Source organism: Fistularia commersonii, chromosome 12 (genome assembly GCF_037954325.1).
Source record: "Fistularia commersonii isolate RoL2024-O1a breed Wild chromosome 12, RoL_Fcom_v1.0, whole genome shotgun sequence".
In the NCBI taxonomy this organism is placed as follows: Eukaryota; Metazoa; Chordata; class Actinopteri; order Syngnathiformes; family Fistulariidae; genus Fistularia; species Fistularia commersonii.
In genome coordinates, this window is record NC_141295.1 from 15,018,336 (window position 1) to 15,045,619 (window position 27,284).

The 27,284-nt window shown below is 40.1% G+C and overlaps 2 protein-coding genes across 3 annotated transcripts; one reads left to right on the forward strand and one right to left on the reverse strand.

Moving 5' to 3' along the window:
- Positions 1–5,464: 5,464 nt before the first annotated feature.
- Positions 5,465–18,910, reverse strand: rnf150a (ring finger protein 150a). Its single transcript, XM_086157329.1, has 7 exons — positions 18,311–18,910; positions 11,974–12,224; positions 9,772–9,843; positions 9,559–9,641; positions 9,239–9,335; positions 8,904–9,111; positions 5,465–6,340 (listed from the first exon to the last, which is right to left on the reverse strand). The coding sequence occupies exons 1-7, from the start codon at positions 18,762–18,764 to the stop codon at positions 6,147–6,149; spliced, it is 1,359 nt and encodes a 452-aa protein (XP_086013455.1). The 5' UTR covers positions 18,765–18,910; the 3' UTR covers positions 5,465–6,146.
- Positions 18,911–19,500: 590 nt separating this feature from the next.
- On the forward strand, positions 19,501–26,819 carry noazfp (nucleolar atypical zinc finger). Of its 2 annotated transcripts, none has more exons than XM_086157330.1 (10): positions 19,501–19,643; positions 19,993–20,169; positions 20,272–20,291; positions 20,372–20,442; positions 21,827–21,903; positions 23,336–23,462; positions 23,566–23,670; positions 23,810–23,856; positions 25,272–25,389; positions 26,323–26,819. In XM_086157330.1, the coding sequence occupies exons 2-10, from the start codon at positions 20,050–20,052 to the stop codon at positions 26,598–26,600; spliced, it is 963 nt and encodes a 320-aa protein (XP_086013456.1). In that variant the 5' UTR covers positions 19,501–19,643; positions 19,993–20,049; the 3' UTR covers positions 26,601–26,819. The 2 variants fall into 2 exon arrangements, with proteins under 2 accessions (XP_086013456.1, XP_086013457.1); XM_086157331.1 differs by lacking the exon at positions 19,501–19,643 and adding an exon at positions 19,654–19,847.
- The last annotated feature ends 465 nt before the right edge of the window (positions 26,820–27,284 follow it).

The window sequence follows — 27,284 nt, forward strand, 5'->3', positions numbered from 1 at the left end:
CTCAACAGTCTCTTATGCCGATATTTTTGAGAACTGACTGTTTTACAAGAATGTCCTCGATTGGAGTCACGGTTTTTCAAACTGCACCTGGTCAAAAGACATGTTTGGTCAGTTCACTGACCTGTTTCCTTGGACAAGTCACTCTGACGCCGACACGCTCAACCCACGGACATCGGTTTCTGGGAAAGGGTAGGGTTTTGATTATTCTGTCCAACATGCGGGTTACAGAGCGAGACCTGTCCACTTGGGTTTCACTATTTCGTCTGGAATCTCCCTCCCAGGGGCTTCTCTTCTCACGGGGCATCACCTAAAGACAAACGCATGAGTTTCAACATCCACTCTTTATGCTAACTTTAGTCATTTACTGGTTATAGTATGAAAAAGAAGATTGGAGGTTGAAGATTAAATCAACCATAGGTTACATTACATTACATTACATTACATTGCATTTGGCAGACGCTTTTATCCAAAGCGACTTACAATAGAGGACATAGGAACTGCAAATAACACTTGCAAATACACAATGCACAGGAAAGGTTATTTCCAGTGGATTATATACACATCTCGCAATAACTATTTTGGTAAAGGAGACAAGCTCAGTTAATGATAGTCTTATTGGTTCTGCCGTGCACGGCAGCACTGCCGCCATCGGGGAGTGAGTGAAGGTTTGTGAATGGACTAATGTCAGCCAGTGTAAAGCGGAGACCATTTGCCATTTGAATTCCAATGAAACAAGTGGTATGATGAATTAAAATAAAATTTTCTAACCTCATTTTTAAAGAACACTGCATATTTTCAACACTGAACAATATTCCAAAACTTTAAACAAATTCATATAATACTAAATAATAACTAGGGAATGTTTGTTTGATAGTGCTCTATTTCAACTACAGAAGTCAATGAATGATTGTCGGGGCAGCGGCCAGATATCAAAATTATATATATGCAAAGAATATTTTTTGATAATCAGATTTGAGTAAGTTTTAAGTTGACTTCTCAAACCTCTTGTAGTGACTAATTATTTTTAGATAGTCAACTTTTAGACAATCAACTTTCAATGTTTTAACAATAATAATAATGATAACAATTAAGAAGCGGCTGGAAAACGGTAACTACCCTCCACCCCCTGAAGTAATTGTTTTGACAGATGATTCAAGAATATTAAAAAATATATATAAATACTCTATTACACTTGTTAGTTGATGCTTTGACAAGCATCAAGGATGGCGGAAGTCTCCAGCACATGGATGAATGGGAAGAATTCTGGAGCTCCTGCAAAGATTACATTAAAATATTATTCAATGTGGTACTTGCATTGCGTTAAAAGACTTCTCTTCAATCAAATGTTTTGTTCTTTATGGGCTCAAAAAAAGCAAAAACAAAAAAGCTTAAATTTTACATCGATAGTGATAACATTAATTTTACCTCAGTGGACAGAAACCATAATTTGATCACCAACATCAACAAGTATTGACAACAGGAATATTTATATTCACATACAATGTTTGTTCGTAAGATATATAACAAATATAGTAATATTAATATAAAATGTTCCTAGACTAAATCAGAGATCTGATCAGATTTCAATAATTCTAATGGCAACACAAAACATACAATGTACTTGAGCTTCCCCCAAATCCCTGTTAAAGAAGTGGAGACTGACACAGACATTCATAAGTACAATTACTTTAATATTACAAAATAGCAATGTATAGGTTGCAATATAATGACCCCATCCCACATGTACATCAGTATAGATAAAAGATCACATTTTTACAATAAGCAACAAACTGAGTCATGTGCCATGTTCAGTACTGTAGCACTCAACGGCTGTACATTAAAAAGACTTTTCTCAAGTCATTCAGTATCTCCCGGTAGCTGGAGGGATAAAGTGCAATAGGTTTTACACAAAGAGAAAACAAACATCACAACAGAACAAAAATAGATGATAGCCTCAAATAACAACTAGGGAGTACCCTATTTTGAGTGATGTATTTTTCTTGATTCATTGTGAAATAAAGTCTTCAGAGTTTGGAAAATATTCTGGATCATGATAATGTGCAGTAAAGATAATTTATAATGGACTTGATTCATGTACAATTGACCCTTTTAACTTCAATAACAGAGGTCAGTGGGAAATTTGTTTGTTCTTTTCAGCAAAGAAAAATTTTCCTATAATAAAAAAAAGACCATGTTTTCATTCATCTGTTATTTAAGTGGATGTGTGTACCATCTTTTGCATATGAATTAAGATGTTTAAACAAATTCTGTATGACTACTTTCCAATGTCAATCCAGGGAGAAATAGCATTTAATGCTAAGTGTTTTTTTTATTAATAGGGAATAAATCATTCAATACATTTCTTTGATTACAAATATATATTTAATATTGTTTGTATTTTCTCCATCACTAAAAATCACACAGCTGGTTCTAGGAAACACATCCAATTAGCTGCAATCTTATACTGCAGCCAAGAACAACAATCATGCATTAGTTTTTAACAGTGAACGTACCTGGGGAATGTCCTTGCAATGTGTACACGCGGGCATTTGTAAAGTTCAAATGCATTCTGAACAAATCGGCTTCATCCACACAATCGACAGAACGGAAAAGAAAAGAGAAATATGAAGACCCCACAATGGCAAAAGTTTAAAGTTGCTCAGAAAAACACAAGGCCTTAAGCCAACGTTGCATGTTCCACTAGGTAGTACGGAGGGATGACCTGCTGCAGAAAATAGAAGTGTTTTGTCACTATGCCGACCGGAAGAAGGGTCGAGTGATGTAGGACTGGGCAGTGCATCAATGTACATTAAGTGGAATATTGTACTGAAGATTTTTTAATAGAAATTGTAATAATAAGCTGTCAATAACCAGACATGCATCTTTTTCTTTTAGACAGATTTACTTTTGGTTGAAAAACATACCATGAAAAGGTGCCATGTAAAAAAAAAATAAAAAATCAAATTTAGGCACTTCATAATCAATTGGTTTTTTTTTTATAAATGAAAATACCCCCCAAATAAGCTATTGAAAAATCTCCAAGAAACTCTCAGATAATTGAAAACAAGTTAATCTTAGAAGTCAGCAAAAAATCATCATTTACAAAATAATGGCAGAAAGAGGGACATTCTTTTTTTTTAAATGTTTTGATCCATGATTCTAAGTACTAGTCTAAGAGTCCTTTAAGACTCTTGTTGTTGATATTAAACCATACAATGCAACAGATTGTGCTGCGGACACGAGTTGTGCAGCTTTTTCCATACATAGGCAACCGATTGTCGTACATATGGACAAGAATGAACACAGGGATTGAAATACCTTGATTGCACGTTTCACAGAACCTTACAATTTATTTTTCTCTTTTTATTGTTATTCATAGGTCTGGAGAGATGAAATAAAAGGAAAACCCAGACAATTTAAGAAATTAGCATGAGGACGACATGGACCGGGATGATATGAAAATAAATCCTCTTTGTTGGGTTATTCCGCGTTTCATGTGCGGTTCCACGTTATGTACTGATGTGATCACGTTTACACGGCACGACTTAAGTCCTAAATTTAACTGCATTTATGTTGGACTGGCAAGAATCACTTCCGTAGTTGGCGGTCATTCATGAAAAATGCAGAGCTAGAATTAAGCCATGCTCAAAAAGTAAGAGGCCTCTTGTCAAACCAACTACAACCACACCGTCGAAAGGATAAATAAGGTACATTCATGAATATCACCATGCAACTACCACATATTTCAAATTTCAATTGTAGCTTGCATGTAGAAGTGGGCACACTGATTCCATAGTTTTATGAATGTGTTTCATCAGGCCGCAGTCAGAACCAAAATATTTCCCATTCTAATAGTAGGGTATAGTGTCATAAAGAAAGTCGGTCATAGATCATCAGTCTAGCTGCAACAGCCAGTAACATACTACATAAGAAGGGATGCATACAAAACAAAACGTGCCCCTAATATCACAGCTTGGATTAATATTTCGTCCACATTTTTCTTACCTCTTGGTGATGGACTCAAACAAGGCATTGTGGACATGTGTGTGTAATATCACAGAGGCTGCATGACCAGGGAGAAGTTGAAACTATGACCGCAAGAGAGTCCGTAGTTGTATTCCATAGGCTTGACTCGGTCCGAGGTTGTGTGCTTATTTGGAGTACAATTCCGCAGGAATGTGAAGAGACGAGTCCCATCAAATATTGGATCGTGCCGATCTTGTAGATCGAGACGGTGTTAAAGTACCGTAATATGGAGGTGCGGAGATTACAAGATAATAAAAAAAAAAACAAGACAAAAAAAGGACTGATTTGGGAAGTCATCAGCACTATCACAGACGTCAACAAGTATGTCTTAGCAAAGCTGGCTGAGTTTGAAAACTTGTCTTCATCTATTTGCTTTGGCCGTCCATCAACAGAATGTTTCACGGTGGAGACAGATAGTGGGCTGCAAGATTTCCTCTCTCGAACACAGATGCTACACAAGTTGAAATGCAACAAGTCACACAAGTCGCTCATTATTTGCCAGGCCACAGTTGTACATGTCAATTGGTTCTTGATCCATCCCGCCTGGTAAAAGAAAATAAAAGTGCTTTTTTTGGTGACGACCATGAAGGTTACCTTTTCTCTTTGGCTTTTTTCAGTCAGCCACCAGGGTGTGCTGCTCCCTTGAACATGGCCTGGCGGGGGGGGGGGGGGGGGGGGCTTTTAAAAACCACCTCCAGGGTTCAATAAACAGAAAACTGGCCTTTCGTTGCGGAAAACAACGTTGACGACAACAACAACGGCCGCGTTCAGTAGTTTTTGGGGAGAATCGGGAGGTCCGCTCCTTTTTGACTTTCACTGTCAATTGAAATGTGAAGATCACCGATTGGCTTTACTGTGTCGCATATCTAAAAATAGCCCTTAAACAAAAGATGGCATGCGTTTACAAAAATGAGCCCACTTATTGCCGATGCGGACGTCCAACTTTTGATTACTCTTCGACTGTAAACATGTATGACCTTTTCTCACTTTCAAAACACGCACTGTTGACATAGCCATTGTGGTTTTTTTTTTTTCGTTTTTTTCCCCCAAGAAACATCGGATTTCCCTTGTTCAGATCGTACATTTTCCCCTTTGGTCTGTTTGACAAATGTGGAAATCAGTATGGATGAAATGCGACAGTCTTTAAAATACTACAGATTAACTTGGCACATGCGACTCCTTTACATGTTTGTAGTGGCTGGCTTTTACAATTGCAGGCAGGCACATATTCTGATGTCTGCCCGACACTGATTGTACTAATTGTATGTGCCGGCAGTATTTACCAACAGTGACCGCGAGCATTGGCTAGTGTTTCACCTTTCCCTTCCCAACCACAGGAAGTGATTGCTATCGCACGTTTGTGAAAACTTGTAAACCGCAGCCGCTTTGAAAAGTTGACATCACTTCTGACCGCTTGTGGAAAGCTACAGTTGTCTCGTGGGAGGACAAAAATATTTCATTTGGTTATACAATGAAGATCCCACAAATTGTGACAGAAACGGTTAGGTATAGAAATTACAGACTAAAACGCTGTTATTTTACAATACGTCGAAACTAATTGGAGGTTTTGAAGACACCTGGCAGGAGCCGACACCTCCCGGGTGTCCAGAGAATGTGCTCTCTTTCACACGGTACCTGCTATCGAAGTAGAAATTAGCTCTGAAATAGTTTGGCAGTGATCTCTTACTGACATATTGATCAATCTATATGTATTTTGAAACAACTAAAGCTTGATTCTTGAATCACTTGAAACTGTAATTGCTCTTTTTTTGTGTTTCTTCTTTAAGCTTCACATCCTTTCTGTGTCACACAATGGTTTTGTTTACCCTCTCACTGCCAAGAGGACTTGAGAAGGACCGCTTCGTTTTGTCGATGGACCTTTGATGCGGCAAAAAAATGGCGCCGGCCTCCGTAATATGACGACTTTGTGCTCGCCGTGGCGTTCCGACCCGTAAGATGGTGAAGGGTGACAGCAAGACAACGAGCAAACAACATGTCCGCTGATGGAAACTTGTTTTTCGGTCGGTGGAGACAGAATGGGATGATTTTGTGCTGCGATGTGTTGTATTGCTCATACGCCTGTCCGCCTGTCGTCTGTGGTGTTGCGTCCTCCTAGCGTGTCATGTGGTTCTGCTCTGATCCTCCTCCTCGTCCTTTTCCCGGTGACTCAGGCTTTTAATCCGTCTCAGAGCGGCCAAAGATTTGACCTCATCACATTCCTGCTCAGCGGTCAGGTCCAAGTCGGATACGCCCACCACGCTGGCCATGGTGACAGAAGTATCTGAGTCACTGCTCAGTGGCAGCTCGTGCTCACCTGATGGAGTCACAAAGATCATCAATTACTAGACCACTCACTGCAGGCTGTCGCTTTAATTAGCTTCTAAGCAAATCGGAGTGTCCCCCTCTGATATTTAACAATTTTCTAACATCATTCTTCTCATGCAATGGTAGGAGACAAGAAATGCTCGATTGCAGAGGTGACTCTTATCGAAAGCAGTCAGCACTCGGCGCTCTGAGGTCATTTCCAACTGACAAAAAAGCTTGCTCCCAACTCTGTAAAGAAACATTTGTTTTAGGAAGAGCTATGTAAGTACAAACTGTCAGAGGACACGACAAGATCAATTTTGTTCTGAGAAGATAACTGCTCCACCACCAAAACAGCATGCTTTACTAACCCAAGGTCTAAGTATGTCTGAGGACCCCTTATTAATTGGTCACTCTGCCAAACTTCCTTAAGAACCTTCTGAAAGATGTTCTCTGAAAAAAACAAGCTTCGAAGCCGATTGAGAAATTATATTTGACCTGATCTGGGTATTTGAACTTTCATAAGGACGTAGCAAATGACCATAACAATTAAGGAACTTGCAAAGATGCTTGATGCAACTCCCAAAATGGAACTGGAAGATTGGGAATTGAATTTGTTTAACTATTTCCTCAAACGGTCCATCCATCCATTGATGCTATGGAGTCTATGCTGTTTAACAGAAAATCGGGCTGTCGCAGAAACAACAAGGGCTTCGTGTAACAAAGACAGTCGCCCTTACTTACGTCATTCTGTGCTGCAGTGGTGTAATGAATAATGTGTCTTGGCAGAAAGTTTTATTCCTGCCTTTCATATATTTGCTTATTATTTCGAGATAACTTTGAACTATTTCAATTCTTCTAATCAGCACAGTGTGTCCTTAAGGAATGCCAACAAGAGTCTGATGGCTCATTTTGTCAAAAAGTCATATGAAAGTTTCTCACATTTTTATTTGGAATTGTTCTACTGTGGAGAGAATCTTGGAAGATGCCGCACTTCCCTTTTCGTGTTTCTTTGATGATTTTAATCTTTGTTTTGAGTTCATTTTCTTTGGCGTGTTTGATTTCAAGTGGGGAAGTAAAAGGAAATATAAAGGCTTTATACTACAGCACAGCCATACATTTGAGGTCAGCCGCTCTATACTATCCTTTAAATATGTGAATACCAGAAAATAATTAAAGATGTCCCAGGCATCATATGCTGTGCCCGTTTTCACGACACGCTGCATCTCATCTGACTTAGATTTCACAAATAACTTCAAACTTTATGCCAAGATGTAAACTTTGGAAGGAATATTATTATCACTTTCAGAACTAACATGATATCAAGGATTTAATTAACAGCTCATAAGCTCTGTCAGTTAAGGTCCTATATTTCCTTCGGACTGACAGGGGAAACAAAAAAGAAATATCAAATTTTGCTTTTGTTATTGCAAAATTTTACTGGAAAATATTTACACTCACTTAATTGGCTGCAGGGCTATTCTTGGCCGAGTGGCAATTGGCTTAAAAAACACGTGGAGAAAATGTGAATCACACCATAATACGTGCAATGAAATTACTGGAAAATGCAATTGTTTTTTTTCCCAATCAGCTTTGCCTTGCATACACATGATACCAATTAGCTTAGGACTTTTTTTTTTAAATAATAGTTACATCCTGGTTCTAGGTGCACTGTCTGCATTTGGAAGAGGACTGACTGGAAATACTGATGTGCAAGACAGTTTGTGTACTTATACACTATGTACACAACAAACTGCAAATAGCTAGAAAGACCCTTGAGTGTTTGCACAAGACAAATGCATGTGTTGCATGCTTTCAGTATTTGGATTAGCTTGTGACTTTCTGGCCTGAGAGCAGTAGTCCCTGTTTTTTTTTGCAAGATGATTTACAAAAACTTGGTAAAACTGACCAAGTGGCCACTGACCTTGTTTGTGACTCAGACTAAAAGAAAATTGCTGAACATCAAGTAACGCAAATGCAAGACAGCATTCAATATTAAATGTATTTAAAGGTATTAAAAAGAGAGACTGTTTGGTGTGGTAGGGGTACGGTGGATTTCTGGTCATACATGGGGAAAACACTTGCAGAGGAGGGGATTTTAAATAGAAGTTTGAGGTGGAATGTGATGGGCTCGGTCTGATATCAGACGAATGTTTCAAACACATCACTGGGCTGTAATGGGTCTCAACAGACACATTCATCAAAAACTCTGTAGCAAAATGAACCAGTTCTAATACGGCAAACAAAAGAGTGCAGAGGACTGGGAACACTTGTCACTGCAGGGGGTGAAGGTGACGCAGGTTGCAAAACAGCTACCAAATCAAGGTAACATCGCTGTAATCAACTCCCTGCAGGATGAAATATGATGAAAAATAAACCATGAAATGTAGCCTATGCATGGGGGTGAAATTCTAAAAAAAAAAAAAAAAAAAAAAAAAAAAAAAAAAACTTTTCAGTTTCTTAGTACAAAAAAAAAAAAAAAGGAAGTATGATTTTAGTTCCACAGCTCTCAGCCCAACTCTACAGTTCAACTGCTCTCACTGGCAGCAGTGGAGGTTCCATGCCGTACTTACTGCTGGCGATGACGTAGCTCTCCCCACTTTGCGGCAGGGTCTCTGCGTCATGATAGAACTGCAGGCTTATCGCCCGCTCGGCTGGATCCAACCCCACCGAGCTCTCGTTCACTGTGATGTCGCTGGCACCGCTGATGGGGTTGGTGGGCGGCCCCCCAACAGACATCTCGTAGTCTGGAGGAACTTCATTGGTGCAGTCAGCATTCAGCTAGATACAAACAGAGAAACTGTCACATTTCTTTTTTGGGATTTGTCTCGATTTGATAAAAGAATCCCCGGTTATCCGATTATTTCACAAAGTGAGTAAATGTAAATGTAATCTGTAAGAACCTCACCGGGATTCCCAAGGCCTTGAGTATGTTCATTTTACACATTGGACAAGTCCGGTGATCTTGTAACCAGGGGTCGACGCAGTGCTTATGGAAGACATGCCTAAACCAACGGTCCAAAATTAATTTGAAAAAAAATAAAATAAAAAAAAATTAATTTAAATTAATTAATTAAAACAAAATCAATTTTGAACATTTTGTGACACAAAGAGAACAACAGGTAAATCACTTAGTGCCTTGGTCCAAAAAAACAAACAACAAAAACAAAAAAAAAACACGTTCTATTTACACTGCCTGCAGTAAATGACAAAGCAAACCAGCCTTACCTGCAGGGTAACACCCTTACAACATCATTAGGTTTATAGCCTTCAATGCACACTGCACAGTTGTCAAAATCTGACTCGGTCTCCTAAACACAGAACAGACAACCAAATTGTTAAAGGATGCAATGGAAGACTTCAAACAATAAAACCATTTAAATGTTCAAATAACTCTACTGATACCAGCTGCCTGTAACAGCTTGTGTCAGCACCATTTACCTTATCTCCTTTCTTAATGGTGCGTACTTGAAGCTTGTTGATGGCCTTTTTGGCAGCATCTCCCAAACGTCTCTAAGCACATTAGGAATAAAAAAAGATAGCTTGATTTGCAGCGGCGTATGGTTTCTTTATGGACCACTGTGAATTTGATTTTGTTCAAGGTGAAAACTAAACTGTTTTACTGTTCTGAGCAAGCTTAAACATCATTAGCCTCATGTTAAAGACCAGTGTAATTGCCATCTTTATGGTTTAAAAACAATATTTTTGATTAGATTGCAATCGATTCAGTCCCCTCGAGGAGCCACTTGTTGATTCTCTTTGAAATTGTAGATGGGACAAATTTCAGATCAGGCAAATGTGCTTTCAGCAAAGTTTGTCCATTTCTATGGAGAACAGCTTGAACAGCTTGAACAGCTGACGAAATAGTTACACAAAATATTGGCATGAACAGAGGCCACCGCACTGGGATACAGCAAACGATTCCTCCATTAAGCTGCATGTTTCCTCGGATGACCTGCAGCTGAGTCTGATGTCCCTGACATTTGCTGTTTTAAACTCCACCGGCACATTCATTCACCTCAGTAAGTGCATGATAGGGATGAAAATGGGATTCAACCGTGGAGAGAGAGAGAGAGAGAGCGCTTCTCCAATATGAAAGAGGCCATTATGTGTGCTTTCTGTCAGGCGACCCCGAACTGTGCAGCAGTTCTTCGGTCTTTAAGCCTCGTGCACCATCCCACAGAGATGTAGCAGATGAACGTTCAGACCCTGAACCAGTGTCGTGACACGTTCTGTTCCGAGGGGATTTGTGAGCTGTGGTGCCACACTGTTGAAACAGACTCCCAAAATGGTTATCCGTCCAACACTCAACAGTTACAGTGGCAGAGGTCTCTATGAACCAGCGTGTAATTTTCCAACATCTCACCTGGCCTGTAGGTTTTGACATTGTAGGCCTTTTGCTGTGGCCAATCTGGAGGATCTGAACATTTAGTGCAAAATAATGCCTTCCTGTTTCTTCATTGTATTTTTTGAGCAAACAGAATAAGTTTTGTAGTATTCTGGAAGCAAACTAAAAGGGGCCCGTATTATTTCTCTGTTCAAAGTAGGAATACAGATCAATTTGAATTATTCCCCCCCCCTTTACATAGATTAATAAAATATGTCAGATAAATAAAATTTATTTGTCTCTTCATATGAGTCCCCAGGGTTTGCAGCGAAAAGGCAACTAGAAAAACCCAACGCTGAGACAAGACTTTAACTGGTATGTGCTCCCAATTTTCTAAAAATAAGAAAAGCAGGTCAATAGACAAAGAATCCAACTTCAATATTTGGATTTGGAAATGGTACAAGAATATGGTAATAGTATAATGCAGTCCAGCTGCTTTGGCAAAATATACAAAATGTGACAGAAAATGTCTTTCAGAGTCGTTGATTTCCTTCAAAAATGCAAAATGGCAATCCAAGAGCCGAACAGGCGAGAGAAAAACACGCTGCAAAAATATACCTCCGTGTATATAAAAAGAATAGAGTATATAATTCAAAATATGCATTTCTTGTGCATTGCATAACCAGTTAAAATATATCCGCAGTAATCGAAATGTAAAAAACAAAAATAAAAAACGTTTAAAAAAAACCTTGGAAGAGAGCACTAACTTTGAAGACTGAATTGTTCACAGATCTTACAGGAAAGTGAAGACGCTAAGTAAGTAAGAACAAACAAAGGTGCCGTTTTTAAAGGATATTCAATGTTTCCTTGGGAATAAATGGAAAGCAGATTTGCTGCTGGGGGAGAGTTCTTTGTGTAACATAAATCAGCATAATTTGAAGTGAAAATGCAAACAACGACCGTCATGGCTACGGCTCCTGTAATAACAGACCCGGTGATGTATCATCACTGCGGAGGTCACGGAGACATCACAGGTGGCCATTGAAAACACAGAGAAGACGGCAGCGGTTATTTGCTTTGTCGGAACTAAGGGCCAGGAGCTGTGTGGGTTGAGGGTTCAACGGTTTGCTGTGGATCTTTGCTTCCAGCTGTTGAGCTAATTCGGGCGTCCGCTCGCAGCGATACAAGGCCAGCACACGCATGGAAAAATGCATCGACCAATGAGAAGATTGAGACCAGAGGACCAGCTGCATTGTCAGGAGCTGGTCTAGACAGATACTTATATCAACAATTAGACAAAGAGCAGACAGCCATACCTGGTTTCGGTCTCGGGCATTAGCATAGCGGAATCTCTGGATATAGTAGAAGACAAGCCAGGCGAGGGAGATGATCATGAGAACGATGAAGGAGATGGAGACAAACACTACCGATGTTCTGCTCACATACTTCTGCAGGTTGCGGGTTCCTATAGTAATATGCATTGTGACCATGACGTGCTCTTCCAACAGGGCCACAATTTCTCGACCTTTAGGCTCCGGTATCATGATGGTGACGACGTCGCCTGTACCTGCACACGCATACAACAGATGGCACCTTTTTACATTTCTCATAGGTAAAACACAATGACTCACTTAGTGGATTTAATGAAGTAACAAGCATTTTAAACTGCATATACAAATAAATACAAATCCCATTCCCACCCTGAGGATTTGTTTTGATATTAGCTTTTTTTTCTTGGGAATGACTATTTTCTTAGATGTGCAAAGTATGTTAACGACCAAGGGTTTTGCTTTCTCAGGTCTAGCCAGAATTTAGAAATGATTCAAACTCAGGTGTTTAGAAGGTAACGCCGGGCTGGCTGCTGGCAGCTTAGCCAGGGCAGACCAACTTAAGCTGCACTCGGGAGGACGCCTGCCAGCCACCATCTGTTCGTGGAACTTTATGTACATGAAGGCTTTTGCATTGGAGAATCATCAAGCAATGATCACCTCCTTCCTCTGAGTGGCAAGGGGATACTTTTGAGATCATCATCAGAGACCTCACAATGGGGACTAAATGAATATAATGTATTTACTTTATTCAGTGGCTTTAGCTTCTTCTCACACTCTTATCTAATACCTCTAAATACTGTCTTGTGTGACGGTTAATCCTTGTACCTTTACAAGCAGCCATCCAGCGCTTTATGAAAGTTTCTCCTGTTAACATTTCATAACCTTTGTCAAAATTAGCTTATGAGCGATTTATACTACGGTCATGAATATTCAATAATAAGCACGCTATGAGAGCGCATACGATCAGATGCATCATCACAACAAAATTTTGATGCTTTTGAAGACTCTCAGCTGTGTGTGTGTGCATATATCTATCTATCTATCTATCTATCTATATATATATATATATATATATATATATATATATATATATATATGTAAGCCACATAATAAGGCGCAATATCAATGAACGTGTCTATTTTCATACATAAGGTGCACCGTGTTATAAGAGGCATGATATAACATACAACATATAAAGCGAAACAAAAGTCAGTTTAATTAAACGTATTCATCTCACTTTGTTCCCTCAGAAACTCTGTTTGGTCTTTTTTACTTGCTGCAGTTCATCTGCTTGCTTCCTCCATTTCCGTACCATTGATTCATTAATGTTGAATTCTTTCACGGCTGCTCTATTCCCATGATCTACTTTGTGACTGATAGCCTTGAATTTAAATTTTGCTTGGTAAGCATGTCTCTTAACAGTTGCCATTTTTGGGGGTCCTCATACACAAAAATGTACAGTAATATGTTGAAGCACAGTACATAGCGGTATTACATAAAGTAGTGGAGGCACGCATACTATGTACTGTTCTGATTGGTTTATTGTTGCAAGCGATAGCGGACACCTGAAGTTTGTGTGAGGTTGAAACAACTTTATATTCCAGCACTACATTATCAGTAATCTAACCTTGTCTGATATTGCAACCTATATTCAACCAAGGGCCGACTTTGGTACAGTGTCCCTGTGTCAGGTGAGAACAGTCCCACGATCAATCAAGTGGAGCTGCTTTGTTGCTTTTCAAAGCTGCACTAAAACATTTTTACAGATTTTTGAGCACAATGTGCTACATAAAATTGGTTCATAAAAAAGGTACATGGCTGATTTTTGGGGAAATATAAGGATTTTAAATGCATCTTATAGTGCGAAAATAAATAAATAAATAATAATAAAAAAAAAAAATATATATATATATATACACATACACGCACACACGCGCACACGGGCGCGCACACACACGCGCACGAGTAGTCGTCCCACAAGTTCAATGTTATACCGGCACCAATCTGTATGGCGGGAACCCCTCCCATTGTCTGGGAGACAGCTGCCTGCTGACTGGTTGAAAGTGTGTGTGTTCGTGACAGAAATAATTTCACTTGGGAGGATGGCTGTGGCCATTTCTCAAACGGGATGATACCAACTACCACAGTCTATTCTTAGGAGTTAACCTAGCAGAAAGATAAAGCACCGCTCATTCAGGTGCAGGTTATAAATACAGCAGCAGGCTTCAATGGAAAGACTCACATGTTTAATTACACCGAGGAAATGTAATCTTATCTTTGAGCACTGCAGATGGCATTTTTCAAATGAACAAATGTTTTACTTCCTAAACCAAAGAAGATTTATGATCCTACATTGCAAGTCACCATATTTTTTGCAGTTTGTACACAACAATGAAATGTACTTTGTTGAAAAGTTGATAAATATCCTGATAAAAAAAACTAGGAAATGTACTAATATTCTGTATAATATATTACCCTTATTTATTTGGTTACTATCTCTTATGGGTATCCAAACACAACATTGGTCTGGAATACATTCTTCATGTGGAAGAGAATGGATGTACACACTGAATACAAGGGTTAGAAAATGTTGTAAATAGGAGTATCACTTTACTTTTTCCTGTTCTCTACTGACATAATTTTCCAAATGTATTTGAAATAAATCTACAGCCTAAAGGTCACGCTTCCATTTTTGACAACATCGAGACCCAAGGAAATTGCTGGAATTACTTTTACTAAAAAGTGAAAAATAATAATGAAAATTCAGAAAAAATGTGCGTGATCCGTCTCATCATATGTCCTGGAAACCCTATCATGACTTGTTGATTGCGATGTCATTCATTCCTTCTCTGCAATCAGCCAGTCTTCAGTCCCAGGAACAATAACAGAGCGACAAGTCTTTACAGTCTGTCATAAAAAGGGGGGAGGGGTTCATGAATTCAAAAAAACTCCTGCATCCTATTCCCGCAGCTGCTGCTTGTCAGTAACTCCCATGACAGTTTTAATCAACTTGCTGTCACCACCGGCATCTCCTGCGCTCCATGGAAGATCATTGGTGCGGTGCAAAATCCTACCGTCCTTCACGTTACTGAGCTATCACATCCTTAAGATACTGTGAAAAGAAGCACTCCGGCTGGAAGAGAGAGACTATTATTCAGGAATTGGTTGCAATGAATTATTCCTGTCATGCCTTCAAATCCCTTTATGTAACTGGTCTGTTGTCAAATCAGCACAGCTGCTATGCTTTTTTTTATTTTTTTTCCCAAATATCTCTTGTCGAGTAGTCGGCCCGCAATGATTTCATAGGGTTTAAATTTCATGCTTATGAAAAGATTAGTGGAGGTAGCTGAGTTTTTCCAAATGTGAAATATATTTTATATATCTATATTATTTGAAAAGTTTGCTTTTTCATACAAAAGGCGAAATCTGGGGTAAAAGGGGGGGAGGGTAAAACTAATTTTTAGCGTGTGATGGAAACTGGCGCAAACAGCTTAGTGTGCAACAGGCAAAAGTAGCTAGGCCTGCGTGCATACCTGTACAGAGGCGTGCAAAGCCCTATGCACCCGCACACACCGACATGATACCTGCAATTATTCTTATCAGGACACTGCTGCTCTATCCATTGTGACCCTGACCTAACCTCGATTTCCACTATTCCTAAGCTTAACCAGGACCCTGTAATGCTACATTTTGAAAAATTAGGAGCAGTACAATGTCCCCACGAGAACAGCTGAATTCAAGGTCCTGAGAAGGGGCTGTGTATCTACCAGAAATATTCCCCAAGAGGTAACAAAAATGTGCCCACACCCACACAAATGCACAATAATCCATTTGGCTTTTAACTACTGTTGGCAGGAGATTCACCCCGACGTAATCAAGACAACTTATTTACAATACAGACTCTTAGGCAACCGTTGTTGCACATTATTTCAGTTACTTTCAGAGGGAAAATCAAAATTCTAGGTCACGCAGTTTCAAAAATGAACATTTGTGAATAGTTAGAAAAACATCTTCCATGATAATCCCTGTAACATTTCCTGATGAAATAAATATATGCATGTCAACAGTAGGCCTCTCTTTCCATGTGTGTAACCTGAGACGCATACCCTTCCTGCCCTGCAGATTTATGGTTTTATTAAGCATGAACAGATGGGGTAGCGGGAAATCACAGCAAGGCAATGCAAGTTGAAAATCTAATGTCACATAAACTTGCGCTTCCCCAGCTCTTGCTGACTAGAAAAAACATTTTCTGCACGCAGCAGGCAAAATAAGGCATGTAAGATTTCCCTAAGCTCGAACTCTTATCTCCTTCCTCTGTTAACTGTGACGCAGTCGGAGAAGACTAAAATAGCGGCTTCTAAAAACAAGCAGCAATGTCTGATATAGAGGATGAACTAGTTGGAAAGATCGTGTGGGACAAAAAGAAACTCTCTCCGTGGACATTTACCCCACTCCGTGTGAAAATTGCTAATCAGCTAACTAATTTTTTTTACATCCTATTCATGCCCGGTCTTTGAAAATAAGGGGTGAATCAACAATGTTTGTTCGTGCCTTTTAGAACAAGGCAGACACATATTTTAATTATTCTCAAACAGAAATGCTCAGGCAACAAATTCACATGTTGCAATAAATCAATTGAAAAAGCTCAAATTACAAGTGACCGGCCATCTGGCCATCATTAATTCCTAAATTATTATCATTTCCGTTTACTGATCCAGGTGATTAATCCTAGTTAAACCGCATTAAAGATGATAGAGTGTGATGTAGGGAGGACTTAAAAGTCTGCTCTGATGTGTCTGACAAGCATTCCAATGATCTTCTTATCCTGACAAGTGCCTGTGGCAGTTTTACAAAAAGGGACTTTCCTCCCGAGCAGCTTTTGTATCGAAGCAACACATGGACGCTTGACTTTTATGTCATCTGTTATTTTTTACCAAACACTTTTTGTTTGAACATCTGCTTTTGTACAGATCTCTTTGTGAAACAGCTGTCGTGCAGTTGTCCAGTGCAGGTGTTGGGACAGACACACCTTTGTGATAACTGGCCACATGATGGGAAAACATGTAAAATGGAAATTTGCATTTAGAGGCTCAGGGAGGAAAAGAGTACTTTGACTATGAAACGTGTATGATAAGATTATGGATTATTAAAAAAGGTACATTTAAAGAGTGTAAGAGAGATTAAACACCAAAAATGCCCATAATTTTGTATTTATCATGTAATTTCTATCCACAGGTATCGCTGTTGGTCAAAAGAGTAAAATGGAAATTTGCATTCAGAGGCTCAAAGAGGAAAAGAGTACTTTGACTATGAAATGTGTTTCATCAGCTATGATAAGATTATGGATTATTAAAAAAGGTACGCTTAAAGAGTATAAGAGAGATGAAACACTGAAAAGGCCTATAATTTTGTATTTGTCATGTTATTTCTATCCACAGGTATCGCTGTTGGTCAACAGAGATCTGTAGCTTTGTGCAAAAAAAACAAAACATTTTAGCCAAACATTTGCCTTATGTTAAATTGGTTTCAGTTGGATTTTCTGGACTATTTAGGAGTGCTCAGTACTGATACTGGCTGCACTGTAACAGCATTTAAAGGAGCTTCAAATGTCAAAGAGCTGATGGACACAAATGAAAAATACTTTTTCAGCATCAAATCCTATGAGTTTGGATATTTAAAGTGCATATTATCTGCCAGACAGCAAAAATAAGAAGCTGATGTATCAGTTGTCCTCTTGTCTTCCAAATATTAATGAGCTCCAAAAGAAAAATCAACAGTTGGTCAAACGCTCGTAAATAAACATTTCCCCCGTGCTAAAGCTTATTCTGCTTCAAGTCCCGTTTTAGTTAGTTGAAATAGGGATATGTTTTCCATGTTTTGCATGGGATAAGCGCATCGGTTCTGATGTTAACAGGGTTTATTAGCACATCCCCTGCACACACGCATTTTGCATTTAATAATCCGAGGACTTTCCGTCCTTGATCAGAAAGGGTTCGCCTATTGTATACGAAGCCTCTGCATGATCTGCTCGGATACTGGTGGCTTTTTCATGCAGGCCTTTTGCAAGACATGAGCTACAGGCTGAGGCATATTTTAATTACTTCCTTGCATGCAGCTTTGTGATAGCTTCAAGGTTGCTGGTGAGGAGAGGGGCTTTGAGATGAAAACAATGTGTCTGGGGGGAGGAGGGTGTTAGAGAACCAGCAGACGCAGGTAAACACTACTAAGTTCCCGGGGCCTGCAGGGGCCTGGACACCTGTTTGGATGCTTAAGAGAGTCAACAATCCGAGGGAACGGGGGAAAAAAGAGGGCCGGGTCTCACCTGAATGGGGCATTGTTATGGTTTCGTTCGCACCGCCGGAGCCCACGTTGTATATGACCACGGCGGAGGCGTTGAGGTTCGCGGCGTTCCGGATCTTCTCGCGATACGTGCAGTTCCCCGCGGCCACCAAAGCTACCCAGGTCTGGTCACGGGGAACCGGGGGGAACCTGCCGGCCGGGTCGCACATCTGCCGGTCCTGCAGCAGCAGCGGCACCAGAACCAGCCCTCTGGCTTCCCTCTTGGGCGAGTGCTCGCCGTAGCGGCCCGACTCGGTTTTCTCGCTCTTGAGCTCCGAGGTGACCGGGTCCAGGTAGGTGATGTTGACGAAGGCGGTGTACCACTCCTCCTTCTCGGCCACCGTGAAGTCCAGACACAGCAAGTGCACGAAACAAAGCGACAGCAGCCACGTCGAGAGCGCCAGACTGCGGCAAACCCGGACAAGAGACGGTGCCATTGCGCGCTCGGCTGCGGGGTTAACGGAGGGCTTCTCCCCCCCTCCCCTCCCCCTCCTCCGCCCCCGCCGGAGAGTTCCCTCCTTCCCCGGTCGCAGGAGGCCAACTTCAGGCGTGTTTCGACCTCCCCACGGCCACTCGTCGATCCCGAAACGGCGGCCGCCTCACTCGCAAAACTCCACTACACATCACCACCACCTGCAGGGGGAAGAGACCGTTGTTGTTCGCAGTTAGCCGCTTCGTGATTGGCTGGCGCTCAGCAACACGTGACCTGGGCGTGCTCATGACGTTCCGCGGCACGTGGATCAGCTGTCATTCAACGATTAAGAGGCTTCACGCGCACGAATACTATTAACATAATTTTTTTTACCCAAATGTTTTATAATTATAAATATAATTTTCTTCATTTGATAATAGTTTTTTTTCTACCCAGAGCAATTTATACATATGTTTATTGTCAGAAGCACAGTCTGCAACGTGTTTCCCAGTATAATGAAATTCTTATTTTGAAGTGAATTTAGATAGGAAGAAATAAATATCCCGTCACGACCAGATGTAAAAAATATAAACAATATTAGCAGGATGAGCAAGTTGAAAGCTTGATGTTTTGAAAAGAATGCTGTTGTTATTTTATATGTTGTGTATCGGAATAAGATTATGTGTCTATTTGTAGTAAATTTTCATGATTAATTTCCCTGAGTTGGACTTCTGGGAGACTCGGGGGGGGGGGGGGGGGGGGGGGCTAACAAAGGCAAATAAAAACAAATTAAATATACAAATGTGGAAAAAATACATGGGAACCAAAACGAAGAGCAATGTTTCAGGCAGGACCGATTTATTGAACGGACCGGGAAGCAGATGGAAAGCTCATCATCACTTTGGTAAAAAATATTTATCTCCTGTTGTTTACAGCACTCACGGCCATTTATAAGACTTAAAAATATTATTATGTTACAATCGTTTGTTTTTCAAGCTATTCGACCGACTAGCCTAGCCGTTTAACTAAACCGGCACGTAACTGTAATTTTTTTAGCTAGCATAAAAAGTATAAATAGAAAATAATTGTTGTTTTTTTTTCCTTCCAAGTAAGTGTTTGATACCAATTGATACCGATTTGTCTGATCTTTTTTTTATCAATGTCATGATTAAAATTGAAAAAAACAAACAAAAAAACAAGATTTGTTAATCGATTAGCTCCGTCATAAGCAAAGTGATGTTATTTCCTCGCAGGTAACCTGAAGTGTTTGGAGTCGTCGTATCTAAAGTTACCCACCTGCTGGGGCAGAAATGCCGAAGAAGAAAACGGGGGCTCGGAAAAAGGCCGAGAGCCGGAAAGAGCGAGAAAAACAGAGTCGAGCGAACCGGGAAAATGTTGATGTGGCAAAACACCCCTGTAACTTCAACATGGTGTGTTGACACAGTAGCTAATACAAACATCCAAGAGTTTAATGTATCAGTCTTCTAGATACCAAGTCTTATTTTGTTTCCTCGTTGTGTTCTGATTTGCAGGAATGTGACAAATGTCAGAGGTAGGTCACATTATTATCTTACATATCCAGCTGAGTATTAGTCTGGCCGATCAGCTTGCAGGTATTTTCTTCTCCTGCAGAAAACAGAAGAATAGAGCTTTTTGCTACTTCTGTAGCTCACTGCAGAAGCTTCCCCTCTGTGCTGCTTGTGGTGAGTAATTCACAGTGTCTATATGTGGGAATATAAATACATCTGAAAATTAAACCTGTATTAAGTTGACCACCAATAAACATAATGTACCTGTATTTAATATTCTAGCTAATAACCTGATGTTTTTGTGAATGTAAGCCAAGTCAAGTCGGATGTTATTCTTATCATGCCAAATTACAACAGAATTGGCTCATAACACCTCACATGTACAACAGGTTTAGACCACACTCTTTAAAAGGAGTTACAGAAACCCAACATTCCCCCATGACCAAGCGTTTTGCATCGTCAGCGAGGAAACATTGCCTTTTACTGGACAGAAACCTTGGACAGATCCATACTCATGCTGCCTTTTGTCCTGACCGGTGTGGGTAGAAGGAGAGAGAGTGAGATGGAAGTCAACGTTGTGATAATGAAATGGTTTGGGTGTGAAGGAGGGGTGGGGGGGGGGCGTGAGGATCGGAAGGGGAGGGACAGGCACAAATGATCTCATACTAATAGATAAAGAACATGACAATGGTCCCCCCCTGGGAGCCTGCAAAAGGAGAGAGCCCAAGGACTCTGGTGGAAATATGAGGTTATGCTCCTCTGAATGAAATCAGAGAACTGACATCATTACCTCTTTGTTTTGCAATTGGGGAAAAGGTGCAACCAGTTGTTTTGATTGTTTGTTTTTCTTTACTTATCTTTGCACGCAGGCCAGTTGCTTTTAATACAAAGTCAAAAGATTGTGAAATGTGCAGAATGCTTCTCGCTGGAGATCAAGCAAAACTGTAAAGGTCGACTGGGAAGCAGCACAGATTAAGAAAAACTGATTTTATCTTTCATCATAAATGGTGCTTTCAAGGGGTGTAACAAGGCCGAGTAGGCTCTGCCCACATGACCCCCAAGCCCCAAAAGGTTTTGGCTCCAGCCAGAAAAATTTGACTGGGAACAGTCTGGGTGGTCTATTTTGCTCCATGGCTGGAAATACATGATGTTCATGAATTCCAAAAAAAAAACTGAAAAATTACCCTGTGAAACCAAAGCAAAGTTTCCCACTCTGCTGTAGTTCATCTAAGATGAATTCATCTTATCTTGCGTTTAGCACTGTAGGGTCTACAATTTGTTGATATAGCTGGAAACTGTGTTGACCGACTGGTTTTCAAAGCGTTTATAAGGCCATGTAATAATATCCTTCATAGAATCAAAGTGTTGAACTTCTCCCAATTCCCCAACTTAACATGACTGGGTCTTCTTTTAAAGGTTTTGCTTTATCATCTTTGTACTTTTCAGTTGAAATTCATGCCAAAAAGGATAAGAAAAATGTTGTAATTAAATTTATTAGAAATTTTAGTTAACATTCTCTATCACTATGAAACTGTTTTTTAACATTCTGTTTTATCAGGAAAAACTAAGTGCATGAAGTCATCAGACTGCGTCATCAAACATCCTGGGATCCACACCACAGGAATGGCAATGGTGGTAAGTGTTTTGACTGATTATTTTAACCAAAATGATCAGTTATAGGGAAATCCACTCAATTTCTTCTCCATCCTATTATAAAAAAAAAAAAATGCCACTGAATTTGTCATGGCTGCCAATAGAAAAAAATATTATAATCTTTTAATCGTCCCACAGTGGCGAAATTTTAATCACACACAGCAGAAAGTTAATAGTGCAAGAAAGGTTATCAAAAACAGAAGATCAAAGAATAAACTATACAGTGTTAATATATATATATATATATATATATATATATATATAAAGGTAGGGCTTGTATCAACAAGTTGCACCTAAACAACATGACAACATATAAACATTATAAATATGTGCAAAAGTTGCAGCTAGCAGCGAACAACAGCAATACTGGCATACTGGCAACAGTGCAGTAGTGACACCTACGGTGTCCGAGTGAGTGGATGTGTAGGAGAGTGAATGAATGGACACTTGAGTAGATGAATGAAAGAGTGAAAGAGTGAATGAATGAATGAATTAATGAACGAGAAGTCTATTGAGAGCAGAGCTGGGTGTTAAATAGTCAAGCAGCATCTGGCAGGAAGGACCTGCGGAATTTCTCCTTCACACACTTGGGGTAAAGGACTCTGTCGCTCAAAGAGCTGCTCAGTGCTGTCGTGATGTTCTGCAAGGGGTGAAAAGCATTGTTCATCTTAGACGATAGCTTAGCTACCACCCTCCTCTCTCCCACCACCTGCACTGAGTCCACAGGAAGCTAGCCTTCCTCAGCATTTTGTGAACAAACTCTGTTGACACGATATATTTTTAAATGGGAGGCAACCAAAATGGGATGTTTATTTAAGAACAAGTACCTCTATGCTCATGATAACAGTTCTGTAGAACTTTACAATAACTGCTTTTGAATAAAGGACACATTTTGTATTGGGCATAACCAAAAGTGTTACATACAATATTCAAACAAGTTTATCAATACCGATCAACGTGATTCATCTGCGGTGGCTTGAAAGAGGGAAGTAATTGAAAATCTCTTAGAGACCAATCAATGTTCAAAGTGCAACAGGGACATTAAAAAACAAGGCCAAGTTGGTCCTTTTTAGAGAATTAAAAAAAATAAAAACACTTTGCTTGATCAATGATTTGTTTCAAAAAAGTTAACACATGAAGACAAACTGAATCTTATTTGCAATTCCAGTCCGGCGCCTGCACCCTCTGCAGTAAACAATTACATAATCTTCATGAGCTGTTCATGATATATAATTTTTTTAGCCATTGTTAACTGTAGGTTGTCTGTTTATGTTTAGACCAAAAATAACAGTGCTAAGCAGTTGATCCTGACAGGACACTTTGTCATTCAATTGCTCTCTTCAATTCTCTCGTCGCCACAATATAATGAGAATCCTCTTTGACACATTTTTTCTTCTCATTTCTTGAACACAAGGGAGCAGTGTGCGATTTCTGTGAAGCGTGGGTGTGCCACAGCCGAAAATGTCTAAGCACACACGCCTGTATCTGTCCTCTGAGTGATGCAGACTGTATCGAGTGTGATCGCAGCGTCTGGGATCATGGCAAGAGGCCCAACACACACACACACACACACACGTGTGACTGGAAACCAACAGATTCCATAGTTCCTCTACTGAATGATCACTGTTCTTACTTTCTAAACAGGAGGGCGGATTTTTCGATGTTCCTTCTGCCAAAACTTCCTTTGTGAGGATGATCAGTTTGAGCATCAGGCTAGCTGCCAAGTTCTTCAAGCAGAAACGTTCAAATGTGAGTTAATCAGTCAGTCATCTGTAATTAACAGGGAAGGTTATGTCTTTTTCACTTTGGAGGATGATACTTTCTAGGTTTTTGGTCATGAGTAGCAATGTGACCCCTTAATATGGCATTGTTTACATTCTGTTTTCAGGCGTTTCCTGCAATAGACTGGGACAGCACTCCTGTCTGCGCTGTAAGGTAATCTGACATGTCACAAGCAAGGAGATAATGGCATCATGTATTCCCACTAATATGTATGAGCAATGCCTGATATTTATGCATTCACTATACGACTTGTCATATAGATGGTTGCAGAAAGCTGGAGTCTGGCAGCTCAATGGTCAATCACAGGGCTTAAAAAGGGAAAAACCCTACACACTTATACCCAGTTTTAGGGGCGTTACATCATGTAGTAAAGTTCCAGTCGCCACTTATTAAGGGGACTGGAAACATTCTTATGGTAAAATAGACGTCCTTTTGGTTTCTCTTTGCACAGTCAAGGGAAATGTTGTCCTGTACTTAGGAAGTTTCCTAAAGAATAGTTGAAAGGAACATCCGTGAAGATTGTTCAAAACCCCTTCGTAGTTTGGCATAAACTCTTCCTGCAGGGTCTCTGTTGATTATGATAATGAGATATAAGAACAAAACTTAAGATCACAGCAGATCACGCATTCAGTGATTTGAAGCTTGCAGATTTTGCTTCCAAAGTTTCATCTCAAGAGCTCAAGAAGGATCCAAAATTCATTGGATAATATCCCCTATGATGCCCTTTTCCCCACTTACTTGTTTTTTTTTACAGAAGGCAATGAACAAAATGGCCAAACCATAACTTTAAATCTGCCATCAGGTTTTTAATTTGTGCATCCATTTTTGAGTTTTGTTTCCCCGAAATATCTCACCTTTTCACATTTGGCATCAAGTCCACTTTAAACGATGAAGGGAAATCGCATTACATGACCATTTCCTGTTGACAAATACAAAAATGTTTGAGTAAGGATTCCTGTTTCATTTCAGCTGGCTGAAATTAACACAGCGGTTAGTGCAATAATAACCAGACCTCATGAACACTCAGCGTTTAAAAAGATTAATCAGTGTCCCATAAACAGAGAGACTCACATCAAGTAAATTTGAGTTTCAGGAGTTCAGTGAACTCAAGTTTTTCTCCCATAATATGTAAGATGTGAACATCACTGCACAGGAAATGGGCCCTGAACTTCCCGTTTACATGAGTCCTGCTGCTAACTTTTTAACGGGGAAGCCTTTTGTTAATTGTTATTGTTACTAATGTGTAAACGACAACAAAGCTCACCCCTTCTGTATTTGTTTGCCTCGACTGAATTCTCTCAGAGTAACAGCAAAATGTGAATTGCGCAATGTTTGACATAGCTTTGGAAAGGGAATGGAAGGGAAAATTAAACAGTTCGATTTATCACTGCAGACATTCCTTCAGGAATAAAATGAAAATACATGTGTGTGACTATAATGATAAATACAAAGAGATGTTATCACTGAATCCACAAGTCTTTGGACTTCCAAATATACATTTTAATTCTTGACAGATTTGGAATGTTAGATGTGCAACCAGCATCCAAACATGGGCTTTTTCCTTTCAGGCCTGTTACTGTGGTGACCACGCAAAGAGTAAAGTCTTCAAACAGGAGAAGGGCAAGGCACCGCCGTGCCCCAAATGCGGACACGAGACCCAGGAGACTAAAGACCTCAGCATGTCCAGTGAGTCGCTCACATCCTTTTAAATCCTGCATTGACACTGACACCTCTCTCAAATCACTTTTGTACAAATCATTTGCATGTTAGTGCAAAAACAAATGGCGGGACGACAAAAAATAATCGCTTCCCCTCAAAGAACAAACTCAAAAAATGTCACTTCTAGGACAAAACATAATTTCACACTCACATGAGTTAAATGTCAATCCTCATCCTGCATTTTGACACACAAGTCGACAACAAGGATGCACTTTGGCTATTTCAAAGTTCTGTAGGTTTAAAGTTAGTTTTCATCTGTCTGCCTATTTTGAGTTTTCATGAAAATCAAGTGTTGCAAAATTCCCACAGCATCTCAAGACAGAGGTGCAGAATCTTTTTTTTGTTTTTTTCTCCGCAACGGCAACACAAGATATATATCATCTCGTGTTGCATGTTCAAAAATTGGAGCAAATCAGTGCCTAATAATCAAAATAACCTATGAAAGTTGAGCTTCCTTTTTTTTTTTTCTTTAAAAAATCTCCTGCTTATTTAGCTGAATTCCGAGACAGTTAATGGCAGAGCATGTGCACCCCACAACCATCAGTGACGGAGAAATGGCAGATGGTTATCGGCAAATCGAGGCCCCTGCTAAATGTCTGAGCCAAACTTGGCTCCCGCCTGCAAGAACAAACAACTTGACTGCTGGATCCAGAGGAGGAGCTGAGGAAGTAGCGACCACCAAGATGTTGTTTAGCACAAGGGGGAGAGGCCCAGCTCTTTAATCGCTCTTATTCTCACCATACACCTGTTCAATTGCTGGCTTACCTTATTCATTTATTAATATAAATATTGCAGTGGTGCACAGCAGAGGGCGGCAATTTGTGTGGCGCGTAAGAAGTACATTACACGATACCTGAGTAAAACACCAGAGCTGACGTGCTACTTTTTTCCCCTCCGCAGCTCGCTCTCTGAAGTTTGGACGGCAAGCCATTGGTTACGACGACGACTATTATGACGGAGCCTCAGGTTATGACGCCTACTGGAAGAATGCAGCGTCCGGAGGCAGGGCTCAAGATGACGACGATGGTCAAGATGACGACTACGAGGAAGACGAGGACGATGATGACGACGACGACGACGATGATGACGATGAGGAGGACGATGGCGAGGAACAGGGCGAAGAAGAGGCGGCCGCTGATTCCCTAGATGGTCTTAAAATAGATGGGAGCGGTACCTGAAGTGGGAGGTGAAGACTGAGGAGACAGTAGAGGCACAAGCCCGTTTTACTACAGTAAAGGAATTGATAGTAATATTTTGTTAAAGGGTATTTGGGCTCCAGAGCCCTTCTCAATACATGACCCCATTTATTCAATGCAGTTGATGATATTCACATATATTGAAATAAAAATTATTGTAACATGTCAACATTTCCTGAATAAAAACTTGTCAAATTCGAATCAAATTGCAAAGCTGATTGGACATTTTAGAAACGAGTCCAAATCGAGAAAGACTTGTGGCACCATGGTTCATGTCTTGCATGGCAAATAATCCAGATGTTTTTTTCGCTCTGATGTTGCAGTTAAAGCCAGATTAGATAGAGATAGCAAATTTACACTGTGGTTCCCGCTTAACCTTGTTTATCAGGATTTTGTAATATGCTCATTATTCTGCCAGTATTCACAAAAATCTCTTTTGCAAAGAAAAGATAATGCATAGTGTATTTAAAGCTTCAAATACAGAACAATCCGCTCTATTTACATAGTGTTCACACATAGCAGGCAAATTTGTCTCTGGTTGACAGTTACATCTTACACTGATGTGGAGGCAAACACTGACTATCAAAGAACATTCTACACATGCCAAGTGCGCAATGCAAGGAGTGTGTAAGTTATGAGGCAGTCCACGAGTAGTGTGGCCAGCGA